This window comes from Centruroides vittatus, unplaced genomic scaffold (assembly GCF_030686945.1).
Source record: "Centruroides vittatus isolate TY-2023 unplaced genomic scaffold, ASM3068694v2 contig_577, whole genome shotgun sequence".
Lineage (NCBI taxonomy): Eukaryota > Metazoa > Arthropoda > Arachnida > Scorpiones > Buthidae > Centruroides > Centruroides vittatus.
In genome coordinates, this window is record NW_027122345.1 from 1,713,212 (window position 1) to 1,728,659 (window position 15,448).

General features: G+C 29.6%; 1 protein-coding gene across 1 annotated transcript in view; it reads left to right on the plus strand.

Annotated features, from left to right (window-relative positions):
- Ddx1 (ATP-dependent RNA helicase Ddx1) overlaps positions 1-15,448 on the plus strand; it is a 119,515-nt gene that overhangs the window by 98,942 nt on the left and 5,125 nt on the right. The window contains exons 25-28 of the mRNA XM_067275014.1: positions 3,392-3,483; positions 6,321-6,393; positions 7,833-7,905; positions 13,149-13,191. Coding sequence (XP_067131115.1) covers positions 3,392-3,483; positions 6,321-6,393; positions 7,833-7,905; positions 13,149-13,191 — 281 coding nt within the window. The remainder of the gene's footprint in view (positions 1-3,391; positions 3,484-6,320; positions 6,394-7,832; positions 7,906-13,148; positions 13,192-15,448) is intronic.

Below are 15,448 nucleotides of genomic sequence, written 5' to 3' on the forward strand. Positions count from 1 at the left end.
TATATTGTCAAAAATATATTGTGAGAACCTGGGATCAGGGATAAATAAGAAACTTAAATATTAAAAGAAATATTAAATAGAAAAGTTAAATTATTTTGTTAAACCGTGGGAAAGCAGGAAAGACAAAATTTTATCAGCCCAACATCTTTCCATTTCCTCTGAGTCAAAGGATGTTGAAGTTCCTGCCATGGCCAGAATATGACCGCATCAGGAGCCTGCCCAGTTGGCTGACCTATTTAGTATAAAAAGATGGTAACATTTCCAATCGGGGCTGCTACTGGTTGTATCATCCTGCATCTAGTTTAGCCATGTGGAATACCGCCAGACGAAAGTAAAGGTTCTCATCTCTTCCAAGAACAAGGGACTCTGTGGTAAATATGAACCTTGTAAGCTCTCCCCCATGATAGCTAGTGAATCTAGCATCGTGATTTGTATAGTATTTGGAAATATTTAAAGTCATCATCTACCATCTATTTAGTTTGTTAATGTTTAATCATGCTTTGTACTAAGTAGTGTCCAATAAGTAATTGGTGATCTTGGATGTGACCTTGACCTTTGAGGTCATTTGAAGGCCAAGTCTGTTTTTTTCAATGGAAATACATATTTTTGACCCTGGCCATAGAAAGAGTGGGAAATTTCACAATCGGATATACCCTTGACTTTAAGGTCTAGGTCAGGGATGGGCCATCTTTTTCTATGTAAGAGCTGCATTTCAAAACTTTTGAACTGACGTGGGCCGCACACGAGAAAAGAGGGGGAAAATGTCGGTAAATTGCAATTCTTTATTCATATATAATTATAAATTAGCATAGGTATACTTAATATAGCTTCTGGCCCTGATCTAAACATAATATATTGGAAATATTTGGTTAAATATTAGTCACTGCTAGTTTTAAATTAGTTTTAATGTGTCTGTTAGCCAGTTTCTTGTTTTAATTTTTACTAAATTCATTTCAGGAAAAGCTATTCACATACATAAGTTGTAAAAATAATGTTTGAATTTTTGCTGCATACTACCTTAAGCTGGGAAATTGATATATTTATTCATATTTTATGCCACACAGGTCGCAAAAAATATTACTGTGGGCCACGGGTTGCCCATCCCTGGTCTAGGTGAAAGGTCAAGATTATTTTAAGGTTAAAATTAAAAACTTTTTCTAATTGGAAACCATACTTTTTATTACTGGAATAGACGGAGATTAAATTTACATTTTTTCATGATCTTATTACTTTGACCTTTAAAAGCATTCACTACTTTTAGCACTACCCAGGAGTAACGACGTGGAAGTAGTAGTTTTCTTCTCCCTTTGAGGTGCTTATTTTCGGTGAGTCACTTTACTTCTCGCTGTTGCTTAAGATATTGGTTTTGGGGAAAAATTTTATAACAAATGTTCAAAATGATGCCCTTCCACTTCGATGCATTTGTTGAGCTGTACTTCAAATGATCGTGCTTGAGATGACCTTCAGAGGTAAAGTTCAGGGTATTCAAGGTTGTGGGTGATTGTGAAATTTCCTGCTCTTTCCATTGCTGAGGTCAAAAATATGTATTTCCATTGGGAAAACAGATTTGACCTTCTTCAAGGTCAAGGTCAGATCCAAGGTCACCAATTGGTTGCCCTTTCGAAACCCTACCTTTTTCCGAAATAATGAGATCCAATTAAGATATTTCATTGTCTCAAGATGATAAACTCACCCTGTATATAGAAGGATTTGTCCTCTCTCCATATCCTGAATCAACACAATCCCTCTGCCACTTGCTTTAGCCCTCCTACTCAGACATACAAAGATAGTTTAATCATGAGTTAGAACGCGATATAAAATTAATCATTCTAACTGGTGTCAGGTCACTGACTTAGCCTGAGATCCCATGATTTTGTAGTCTTTCTTAATTTAAATAGTAATGCATTGCCATCCTCGACAAGTGGATGAGGTTTCACCAACTACGATCCCACAATATCATTAATGATAATAGGCTAGGAAAATGTTAGAAAAACAATGCTAGTATGATACTTAAATGTTACTTTTTTGAAAGATTTTTTTTGTTTAAGTTATTTAGTCTATAAAAAAATTATTTTAAATGCAATATTTACATTTTAAAATAAATTAATTTTTAATGCATATGAGAACTTTTGAATAATAATGATGGATATTTTTATTGAAAAACACAACTGCTGTTAATGTAGTTATGTTTTCCAATAAAAATATTTCTAAATAAATCTGTTGATCTTTTTTTTTTTTTTTTAATTTAAGAAACTGGAATCTAAGATGATAAGTGAAAAATATTTAACATTTTGGTTTAAATATGTCATTTTTAAGAAATGTTTACTTTTTAAAATGACGATATCTAATTTTTCGTACAAAAAATGAATATAAATTTGAGTTAGAAAAAATTAAACTATTTCTTTAATTAATTTTTTATACTGTATATGAAATTGATTCGGCTTCTAATTGAAAGTTTGCTTGTTACTCGGTAGTAATAAGAATGCTCGCATCATGGGTTCTTCCCAGTATGACTAAAATAAATAAATAAAAATAATAAGAATGAATTTCTTGCTTTTTTGTAGAGCAACTGGCAGACAATGTAGTCTTCAGGCAAAATTAAACATATTTAAAATGATATTTTTAATATGTTGAAAGTACTTGCATATATTTGGATTTAACTAAATTAACACCAAAAGATATTGTAATTATGCTAATTTGACATTGAGCATGTTCATCAAGTTCATTAATCTAACTGGATTTTTATCAAGCAATGCATCATTAAAGTCCTTGTAAAAAAGAGTCAGATTAGCTAAATATTTAGGAATAAACAGCAGTGTTTGGTAAAAAATAGCCTCTCTAAGTTGCAAATATATGAGTATTGTATGGAGTTCAAAGCAAGAAAACTGATCACTAATGCCAAAATTCTATAACAACCTCTTGTATATATAACTAAAGGAAGAAGCATTCTGAAAGAAAAATCTATAGAAAGAGACAGCATCAATTTCCTGTATAGAAAAATGGAACTATAGACTGTTGTGAAACGAATCTCATTTGCCACCACTTTTCCTGGAAAATTTTAGAATATCTATCTAATACTGGACCTTTTGCTGAATAAATATCTGTTTGGACCACTGAAGGAATCTTCAGGAAGCCAAAGCTTTAAATCTAATAACATCAGTGTGTTGTTCAGTGGATCTGAAGTTAGTCAAAATATTTTTATTTTGCTGAAATATATGCATTCCACATTGAAGAGACAAGTGCCAGTATATAGAGAATATCTGGAGAAACAGTAGTAGTAGAAATTTCAATTAGAAGTTGAACCACCTTTCATATTAATTTAAATTGTAAAGTATATAAATTATTATAATAAATTTCAAAATTTAATTAAGATCCATCATATCAAATTCAGGTGCTCGAAACAAAAATCATTTTTATTCATGCGTGTGCTTGCATGGTGATAGAAAACCACAAGAAAGAAAAGGAAATTTGGAAAAATTTAAGGTATGCAATTTTAAAGAAATATTTACATATATACCAATTCTATTTTTATATGGTAGATATGTTCCTGAAAATCTGTGTAAAAAAAAAAAGATACTGTTTACATGGAGAAATGGAATATTGTTATGGGTCTAAAAATCAGAAAAAAATATAATAAGCCAAAGAATATAATAGAATGTGTTTAAAACAAAATATTTCAACTTTAGTTAATAAATCAGAGGAAAGACAATTGTAACTTAATAAATTTATTCAGTAAAACTTAATAAATTTATATTATTTGCACAAATTTTTTTTTTCAATTAAACACCAAAATACTCCTAGCTTTTAACATTAAATTGCATACAAAAACTAACTGGTATTGAAAGACATTGGAAGAAATGCCATCATAAAACCAAATCACCAAACTTCTACTTAATTTTTTTTTGAATTGCAGGATAAAGTCAATATGAAAGACTGACTGTTTCTACACACATTCACATAAGTCACAAAAACAACCAAATCTTAAAATTTATTTGAGTGTGAGTGTAACAGCTTTAAATACAAATTCTAAGAACTTTTTAAAAACTAGCAGTTTTCTAGAAAAGGACATGTGAATATTTTTTATTATGATTAAAATCAAATTGGGATTTTTTAAAAAATGCAGAGTTATTGAAATGAGTTAAGTTAAATCAAATCATGTAAAAAGAAAATTAAATTTTTTTATGGTCTATGTCAAATTGCAATTGTGTAAATAAAAAAAAAGGTGTAAAAATAGAATTGTGTGTACATAAATTTAAAATTCAAATTATGAAATTTTTATGCTGTTTGTGATTTGATATTGTATTTGTTGGGCTGTTTTAGTTTAGAAACAATGTTACAAAGATTAAATACAATAAGAGTAATCAATTTTGGGTACTTTCTATAATTAATAAAATCTTGGATGTCACCATTGTGCTCTGTCCTCCCATATGAGTGAACAATAACTCTACACCACAAGTTTCCATTGTAGAAGACTATGTTAGCTGTGGTAAGAATACTGACCCACACTTTCAGGAGACCGTCAACAGTTTTAAGTCTCCATTTTCCAAGCTCTCTTTTCAACAAACTAAATCTGCAAAAGTCTATAGGAAGCATCTGGGAACTGCATGTGTATGGATGAAAATGGAATCACCTTGATTCTGATCATATAGGCCACTGACAACTTAGCTGTGTAGCTAAAAGTCTTGTCCATATAGATCCAAACCTTTAAAGTTTCATTACTGTACAAATATGGATCTATTTGCTGTACAGCTTGCTCCATCACATTTTCCTGAAGGTATGCTGTGTTTGTCTTTGTCTTGGGATCAAGTCATTTAAGTTTCAACTTTCCATGGGTGCAATTGCCAGCTGCTAATAAACCCTTTTGAGAATTTTCCTTGTTCTGCGGGATGAAATCAGAACAACCTTTGTACTCAATATATTGATAATAAACAGCCCATGGCTTGTTACAGTTATCAAGATATGCTCAGGCTTCATCTAAAGTCACAATCCAACACCATTTATCATCAGAGAGATTTTTGTACAACTTTAGGACATTTGTGAATTGCTCTTGGACATGGCATGATGTAAGCTTATGTCCAAGTGCCTAGTGTCTGTATTGCAGCTGCAGACTATTGTGAATGATATTTTCTACAATATTTTGGGATATACTCAATTGTTGAGCAAGACTTTTGTGTAGGCGGATTTTCTATCTGAACTGCATCTGAAAGTCTTCACAGTATCCTGTGTATGAGACGGCTGAAATCGGTTTTGATGGTACTTTTCAGGCTGTCTGTATGAATCTGGTGTGATTGTTTCTTATAATTATGGATTACTTTCCCCACATTTGTTTATTTGACACTCAGTTAAAAAGTGTAAAGAGCATGGTCTATCATGGAATGGCTGAAGTCTGTGTTGGTAAGGCCACATATATACCCTTCCCAAAATGTTGTCACTTTAACTACCATTTTATTATAATATATGCTGTAAAGGATACTCTACAATAGAGAGATGACAGGTGGTCACATGGTCCCAACATGCAAACAATCAAATTTGACTACTACTATTGTAATCAACATCTATATCATAAATTAATTTGCTTGAAGAAAAAAGACAATTGTAAAAACCTTACAAATAAAACTGATGCATTTCACAACAAAAATTTTGAATCTCTTATTGTGTGTGGAATTTATGCAATGAAAATCATTTTATTATTAAATTGTATTACTTATAAAAAAATTTTTTTAGCTGCAGTTGCAAAAACATCTAATCAAAATTTTGTGAAGTTATTAATTAAACTAAACAATTAAATAATTATTTTTAAAAATTTATAGTGAGTATAGATTCATTTTTTTGAAAATCAATATATGTAGCATTTAATACATAATTTTCTTGAGATTCATCTAAAATCAGTTCATTGAATTGCAGTATTTTTTACATTCAATTTTAGTGACCTTTCTCACATTTGATAAAATGACCAAAATAATGTAAATAAGGATATAAAAAACTGGAAATGTTCCATTTCTGCCACTTGATAAACCTGTTGTTAGGAAAATATTATGTAATGTTAATAAAATATTTGAAGGCTTCAATGAAACTAATATTCCCTCTCATTTTTTTAATAATAAAATCAAATTAAATTTAAAAATTATGTGAATAAGCTTTGTGCCAATCTTATAAATATATATGAATGAAGGTTTGCATTTTAAACATGTTATTTTTAAATTGAATTTTAAAAATATATTTTAATTCTTAAGAGATTTGTAAAATGTTATAAACTAAATATTATTTGTTAAATAAATATATGTATCAGCTAAAGTTTTCATAAATCTTTGCTTTTTCAGAGAGGAGAAGTCAAGTTTCTTATCTGTACTGATGTAGCAGCACGTGGAATTGATGTGAAAGGAATACCCTTTGGTAAAAACATAATTTATTTATTCTTAATTAATTCTGCTTATTCATGTATTTTACTATACACGAATAAGCTACACAAAAACTGTGTAAACTGGAATTGCACAGTACCAAATTTTTTTTATTTTGGCAGATTTCTATTTGAACAGGCTTTAGTATTTTTTTATGTTTATACCAAGTAATTGTCACATAATCATGTTCATATTTTTATAGTAAAATCACTTTTACCAAATATGTAAGAAACACTTCATTACTAGGTTTAATCCAAAATGATTATAACTAAAGACAGGCATATTGAATGTCAGAATTGAGAAGTATTTGATTCTGAAAGGTTCTTGGTCATATTTCTGAGAACTTATGCTATGTATGTAAATACTGAACATTTTCAGATACAATCCTTATGAGCTCTCATAACATTAAACAAGCCAATTTGAGAACCAAGAATTAGTGTTTTGCTCTGCTATCAGAAATTCTAATTGTGTTACTGTAACACAGAGACCAAATTATTCCATGATCTGACCTTGAATTTGAATACTCTTAATTGTTAATTTCAATCTCTGTAATTACCAACAATGTTAATCAACTTATTTGAATATTTGATACTACAGGAAATCCTTTTCTTAGTGGGTTTGTGACTTGATCATTTTTGTTTCTTCATGTATGTCCTGGACCTGGATCGTTTCCTTTTCAACTTTTTTTCCCACCCTCATCTGGTTTGATGCAGACACAAATACTCATTTTGGTCTGGTTGGATTTCATTTTTTTGGTATTCCTATCTGAAGGGAAATCTTCTTAGGTTTCTCAGCAGTCTTGTCCATGATGTACTTGTATTCGTTGCAAAATCTCAAGTGAATTTACATGTTCGAAATTGAATGCAGTTTAACTTGGTCACATGCTTGCGGCTGTCGTGGATTTTGTATTTAGTTTAGGTCACTTGAATGATGTCATCTTTAAAACATAAATGGAAAATTTTGTCATTTGAAATCTTGTACATGAAAATCTGTTCATAAATATAAATAAAGTTAATAACCATCTTTTTATAATCATCCATTTTTCTGCTAAACTATGTATAAATGTAAAGAATTATTAGATTTATGCCTCAAATACTATTACAGACTTCTTTGTTGTTATATATCAGTCATTTTGATTATGATGAGATTATGGAAAATCTGTAGAATGAAGTTTTTTACTCTGATGCAAGGTTCTTTGATTAGAGCTATTTTGATTAGATGATATAACTGATATATTTATTCTTTATCTGTCAAATGCTATACACCTTTTTGCAAGTTTCACTGTGTTTTACAATAGTATATTAAAAAATTTATAATATTTTCAAAAACAATATTAATAAAATTAATGTATTTATATTTATTTATTATCGTTTGAATTTTTCAACCTAGTTTGTTATCAATTACTAACAAGGCATAATTCATATTTTATTACAGTTATCAATGTAACTTTACCAGATGAGAAAGCTAATTATGTTCATAGAATTGGTCGAGTTGGACGTGCTGAAAGGCAAGTTTTTAATACATTTTTTATATATTTTTATTACAATTTATATACTATCATCATAATTATATACTACCTCCAACTAAACAAGACATAAATAAATTTAACCAAAATATTCCATAAAAATAATGGAAAAATAAACAACAATTAGATATTATACAAGAATGTTGATAATTAATTATATAATTTTCTAACATAATGTTGTTATAATGAGACTTGAATAGCATTTATTTCATGATTTTATTTATTTTTAACTATTAGAACTGCTTCTATACAATAAAAAAAAACTAAATATAGTTTTTTTTAGACAGAAATTTGATAAAGTTGAGCAAGACATATTACATATAATTCTTGAAAGAACTCAAAAACCATTAAAACATTTAAGTTAATATGTGCAATAAAATCTAGGAATTCTTAATCTCACTAGGAATATTTCCTCACTTTTCTTCTGTTTCTCTCTCTTATTTTCATTTTTGTTATTTTTTTTTGTGGTGGTCCCTTGGTATATGCCTAGGGTAGCCATCCATAAATTCATTTCTGGTTGTCAGACTTAGTGGTACAGTACAGTACATGACTGTTGTAAAAAAAAAAAAAGACAGAGATTCTTGTTCTACCTTTTCCTTTCTTGCCTTGAATATGACCTTCAAGAATCCTTTTCATTAGGTAGTTATATCATAAGCAGTGTCAAGCCCTCTGAATTTTATTTTTTCTGTAGACTGTAAATAGAAAGCTATAGTCTTCAATTGTGTGCAATATCTTCTTGTTGCTCTATTGGGCTGCAATTTCAAAAAATTATAGACCTATAAATTCCCACTGTTGTTTGTTTATCCTTTCTTAATCTTGAGAATGGAGTTAGATACATGAAAGGCAAGACCAGATATAAAAAGCTTAGGGGCAGGAGACCCCCAATTAACTATATATGAACTTAGAATGCAAACCAGAAGTCATGTTATTTCAATTTAAAAATTTTCCCCTGAAAGGAGTTGGATAGATGGCTGGCATGACTTTATTACTAGCAGGAAAGGATGTTGTACAGGGGCAAGATACTATTAATTTGAGGTGGAGAACATATATTGTAAATTAAATTAAAAATATGATTAAAATTTGCAACATAGCATTGTGACGATGTCACAATAAATAATTGCTCATTTATTCTATCCATTTCATCTTCAGCATTTTTTCCCAACACCACATCTTAGACTTGAATGTTTTGATCCCTTTAGAGCAGAAATTTTCCTCCAATTTCTTTTTTTTTCCTCAATATTTGATTTGATATTTATCCATAAAGATCTTTTTTGTCTTTCTGATTTGTATTTGTACTCGTATTATTTTCTTGTTGCATCAACAGACTTCTGTTGTTAGTTAGCCTGAGTATTGAAAGGATGATACCTGTTCTTTTTGATTGCCATAAATCTTAATATCTAAAGTGATTGTCTATACTTATCATCATTGTCTTGGTTTTATTGAAGTTGATTTTCATACTGTAGATTTTGGATGTACTATTTAAACCTGTTGATCATTAACTAAATCCATCTTTCCAATCTGTTCATCTGCAAATTTTAGGACCATTGATTTTTAAGTCATAATTGTAGTTAAGCAATGCCTCCGTTTTGTCAGCAATAATATTGAATAAATAGCTTTGTCTCTTCTGTTAACCAATTGGATTGGTTTGAGTTTCACCCAGTGCAACTATTATTTCTGATTTTTATACAGTTGTCACAATAGTCTAATGATGTTTACATCAATCTACTAGTACTTTATTAATTCTTAGTCTTCATTTTGTAATAATTCAATTTGAACCCTATCATACCAGCTGCTTTATTAGCATTTGTTATATATTGGGAGCATTGTCTCAAATTGATCTTTCATAATTGGAAATGCTTATGTTGGTGGTATACTATTATTGATATAGTACTATTTGAGCTTTTACATGGGTTGGAAATGTATTCTTCCCATCTTTATTTTTTTATTTCAGGCTCTGTAATTTGCTTATCTTTATTGTCTTTAAACGATATAGTATTACAGGTCTTTCATTTACAGGATAAATACTTTATCTTATTATGCAAAATTGCTGTTTTACCACTTTGATATATGATTCAATATCATCACATTGTTCTCAGCATTTTTGTATTCCTTGTCTACTGTATATTGAGTTTTTCTTGGATGTTGATATTCTCCCATTTGCATCTTTCTTCTGCTTTAAGTAATATTTTGTTATCAGTCTATGGTTTTATTTATGGAACATAGGTTTTTCTCTGCTGTAAGTTTGTTGTTTTTAATTTGGTTCCATTTATATCTTTTGAGTCACAAATTTGGATATTTTTTCTATGTTGTCTTAATAAGGGAGGTTTTGGTGTCCATTTGAAATTAAACCAGCATTTCCTTAGTCTTTAATGATGCTATGGTCCATCTAATCTATTTTGATTATTTTGCCTTGTCCACCCTACTTTAATATGCTTTTTGTTATTACTGTATTGTAATTAGAGCTTCTCTCTTCTGGGATATGCCAGAACTTTCTTCTATTTGGATCCTGTATTGCTGGCATACCAAAATAAAGTTCATATAGTATATTTAAGAATTATTCAAATTTTTCCAGTCATAGACCCTGCATTTAGATGTACCATGTGTTTGTGTGAGATTCTGGAGATTGAGTATAATTTTTTTATGAAAATCAATTTTATCAGACTAAATAACCCACACCCGTAAATTAGAAATGAAAAATCTTATGTTCTTAGTTTAATTTAATTTCGCTTAAAGTATAAAAATAAATTAATAAAGTAATTTTTCCCATTAAAAAAGCGATACTTTTTGTCACTTTTGTGAGGAAAGGGGTTATTTCCCCTTTCTAGACATTATCACAAATTTTAATGAACATCTGGCAGTTTGACTCATCTGTATGTCCCATCAGATGATATAAATTCCAAAATCTGATTGGAGGGGATTTGCATATAAAAAGGGCAATTTCCCTCCATTTGAGGCCATTCCACTCCAACCTTTGCAAGCTGTTTCCCCAATTCAAGTCAATCTCCAACTGTCTCCAGAGTCTCCTCTGACATCCTCGCCTCATCCAAACTGTCGTTGTTCAGCACAAAATCACAATTTTACCAAGTTTACAAGACATATTACCTCGTCTCTAGATACGTAAACTCTCTTTCGTGTCAAATAGGGATATTAGGAGTTACCTGTAGTTATCTGTATTTTTATTTTCATAATTTTTCATTAAATTTTGTTTCTAGTTGTTTAAATGATCTCGTTCTTGATTCTAAATTATATGCTGATGCCTTATCAGGAGTCCACGAGTCCTCCCCTCGGACAAAATTATAAGGCCTAATGTGCAATTTAGGCTGGTGTCAGGAGAATTTAGGGAAGGTTGTAAGAACTTCCTGTTAACTAAGAAATTATTTTACGATCCCATCCACTGACAAAGTGGATGGATCTTACGGATCTGAAGCTGAACACAAGTAAGAGTATCCTCTCTTAACCCTGGATTCCCACATTTGCTACCAAAAATTTTTTTTTTGCAGAACTCAATCAACTTTTCATCCTGCCATTTTTACTGCCAAGATCAAATCTGCCCACAATTCTAGAGATTCCATCTTCACAACTTCACTCCAATCACCCATGGTGATTACATTATCTCTTGCTTTTGCATGGCATAGAATGTCTTCAGTTTTTCCATACACTATTTCTATTTCCTCATTATTAAGTGTATATTATTGTTGGCATATATAATTGGATTATTACTATGTCAATTGGTAAGCCAGACATTCTTACTGTAATACATCTTTTGTTAATTGCTTGACTACATATTAGTGATGATACTGCTTTCTTGTCTAAAATATGTGCTACATCTCCTTGTCCATTGGCCAAGTAAATTATATGATATTCCTCTGATTGAAACTCACTTTCAGATTGCCATCTAATTTCACATAGACCAAAAACATTGATTTTATATCTTTTCATTTCTGTTTTAGCATTTTCTAGATTGCCTGTTATATTCTTTGTGAGCTCATTCTGTTGATGACTTGGGAAACTCTGGGTATTCATGTTGCCATCATCATTATAATTATCTTTATCTGATATTTATGTTGTAGGTCCTAGGAGATTTAGTGAAATTATTTCTCATTGCCTTTTCACCCACAATAGCCAATTAGGTTGTGTTTGGCAGCCATTGTCCATTCTGGATTATGTGCCTATTGAATGGTGGATAGTTGACTTCTAGTGTCAATTCATCCATTTGTCAGGCTCCTGAGATGTCAATGGTCCAGTCTCATTATTGTCTGCCAATTTTTGCTGTATGTCACGGTTCTCAATGTCTCAGTTTTGTTGCCATGATGGTTAAGATCTTAAAAAATATATTAAAAGCACCAACTAACATCTGTAATCTAGTTAATATGAACTAATTTATTAGAACAGCAAACATTTTCAACTGTCTTTTTATTTCATTGAATTATGAATCAAAAAACACTTAATTGATGTTGCCTGGGCTCAGTGACATAGACCTATTGGTCTGGACTTATCAGAGTCCAATAAAAAATTTTTCTCCTGTTGTATTTGATTTTCAAAGAGAAGGCAAAATGAAAAATTATAATAGAGATTGAAATAAAATTCTGAATGGAATGATAAAAGAAAACACAATTTATTTAATTATCATAAAAAGAGAAATCAACAAGAGATCAGAGCCATTATTTCCTCCATAAAATAAAATTGCAGAAGAAGAAGAGTTAAGGATCTAGTATTCCCCAAATGTAATGTTCTTAACGTTGTTAAGAACATTACATTTGAAATAAAAGAAAAAAAAAGAATGATTCAGTTTTTCAAACACTATATGAATTAAAGAAAATGAGTTAAATTAAAAGTAATTAAATGGCTGTTTTGTTGGATAAATTGTAGTTTTTTAAAAGATTTTTATATTATAAAGATATTACATTTTAAAATAATAAAAGTTATATGAATTATAATATAGGATTTCTTATAATTATATCTACTATTGTAGAGTGAGGAGGGGCTTGATATCCTGTTCAAAATATATATTTACTCTTAAAAAAATAGAATAAAAATCTCTTATTTTTAAATAAGAAAAGCTTTTTTGTGGAAATTTGTGCACGGAATAATTTATCTGAAAAATTTTACGTTAAAATATTACTTTCATCCTACCTTAGATTTTTATTTTAACAGAAAAATTTAGGAGTAAATTAAAAATATAATTTTTTTTCAAAAATTTTTCTTACAAAATTAATTTATTTTAGGATGGGACTTGCATTATCATTTGCTTCAGCTGTACCTGAAAAGGTAAAATTTTTTATTATAAATGAAGATAGAAATAATTACTAATTTTTAACCATAATTAGATTTGTTTTAGATCTGTAATCATTAAGATTATAATAGTATGTTGCTAATTTTTAAATGCTTATTATATCTTTAAATAAGCAACAATCTAAATAAATATAATTAAGCAAAATACATATTATGTATTATTAAAAAGTAAAACCATTAAAATTTAGTATTATAAAATTGTGTGTGGAAACTTACATATTGAAAGAGAAGAGAAAATAAAATTATAAACAAAATAATCTATTTATAATAAAAAAATATATGTAATAAACAAAATTTATATTTATATTAAAAAAAAAGTACTGTAAAATGGGGTAAACAAAAATGAAGAAAACTGTGTCTGATAAAGAAACTAACCAACAAATCAGAAATTTCACTATGCTCTCTTTGGACATTATTTTTGAAAGTATGAATATTGTTTTGTTAGGCTAGCAACATTATTCTAGATGCTAGGCCTGTTTGCATGTTATCATAATTGAATACATGTTTTGATGTTTGACAGATTTTGTTGGTAAGTATCATAAGACTCATTTTATAAAAAAAAAAAAATGCATTAGGATATTGTCCTAGTATCATTTCATTAAATTTTCATTGAAATCTTCCATATTTTGAATTCTTTTTTATAATCATTGATCTCCTTTTGTGATTTATTGATTTTGAATTCACAGAGGGAATAGAAACACAAAAATAGTGGCTGTTTCTATTCATCCCATGATACTTTTTTCAATACCAGTAGTTTAAAATTTGAAGACGTTTAAGACCTAGCTCTGAAGTAGATAAATACAGTAGAGCATCGATTATCCAACCCCCGATTAACCGACTTATCAGTTAACCGACCATGTTCTAGTCGGCAAATTCAAATGTCCGCTAGTGATATGGCGCTACAATATTTGGTTATGTCTTGGCTACTTTAATATTATTTTTGTTAAATTTTTGCATGTTTTAGCTGGCAGCACTGGCTTGACCATGAAAGCGAGGCTAGTATTTAAACCAGGCCTAATACACTACTAATAATGTATTTTTTTCGTACTTTTCGGTTATCCGACTAACCCCAGTCCCCAATTGAGTCGGATAATCGATGCTCTACTGTAGATCTATTTGTATCTTTCTATATTGGTCTTGATTTTAGTGAGAACACTTCACTTAAACTTAGTGCCTTTTCTGTAGTGAAGATATATGAAAAGTAAAAGGACTCCAGTAGACTGTGTGTTGCCAAAATCTGTCAAATTGAGAAATGTGGATATATGGTGTCTGCAGGAAAACACAAGTGAGATTTATGGAAATGTGAGAAATTTTATTTTACATACGGGGATATTGTTAAATAACTCTGTCCTTATTGCCAGTTCTAAAGTATGTTTTAAAAACATGATAAGTTTTCCTGATGACATCAGTGACTTGAGTATTTTTTTTAAAAGTTTTTCCATTTTTATTTATGTAGTCTGTTTTCCAGATTGCCTGAGCAACTTGAGTGCAGTGTTTTTTAAAAAAACTTTTTTTCCTGTCTTAAGTTTTTTAGTATTCATAATACAAGGTCTATATAACTAATAAACAGTTTTTGCAACGAAAAAACATTTCCTTTTAATTCTGTAGTTAAAAGTCATTTTGTTTCTACTTTATAAGTTACTATTTCTATTCATCCCAACCTATAGGGTGAAAAGGTGTTTCTACTCATCACATTTTATGGTACTAAACCTTTTAGATATTTGTATACAAATGATGACATCTTTGAACATCTGTTTTAAATACACTGGTGTAAATTTATTTAATTTCCAAATTTAATCATAATAATGAAAATAAATTTGAATAAAATTTCATTGTGTGTCTTTTTAAAGTACAAATGCATTATATTTTTGTGTTTCTAGATTATTTATCCAAAATTGAGTAAAAGTTTAAAATTTGAATTTCATTTTGGCTTCATTGTCTTTATTTTATGTCATTGCCATTACCCATTACCATTGTTGTCATTGCCATTACCCATTGTTAGCAATTGTCTGAACATGAGAGATGAGGATTGTGAAACTGTTTGAAGCTGGATGGTCAGTACACTAAATATTTGCTCAAATTTGTTGGGTGCTATTCTCTATTAAGCAAGTGTGACCAATGGACTAACAAAGGCACACAACCAAAGATCAGGATCTAGTATTCCCTAAAAATCATAGCACATGAAAACTGACTGATAGTAGGATGGCTCTAGTAGCAAAAAAGTCACAACAAT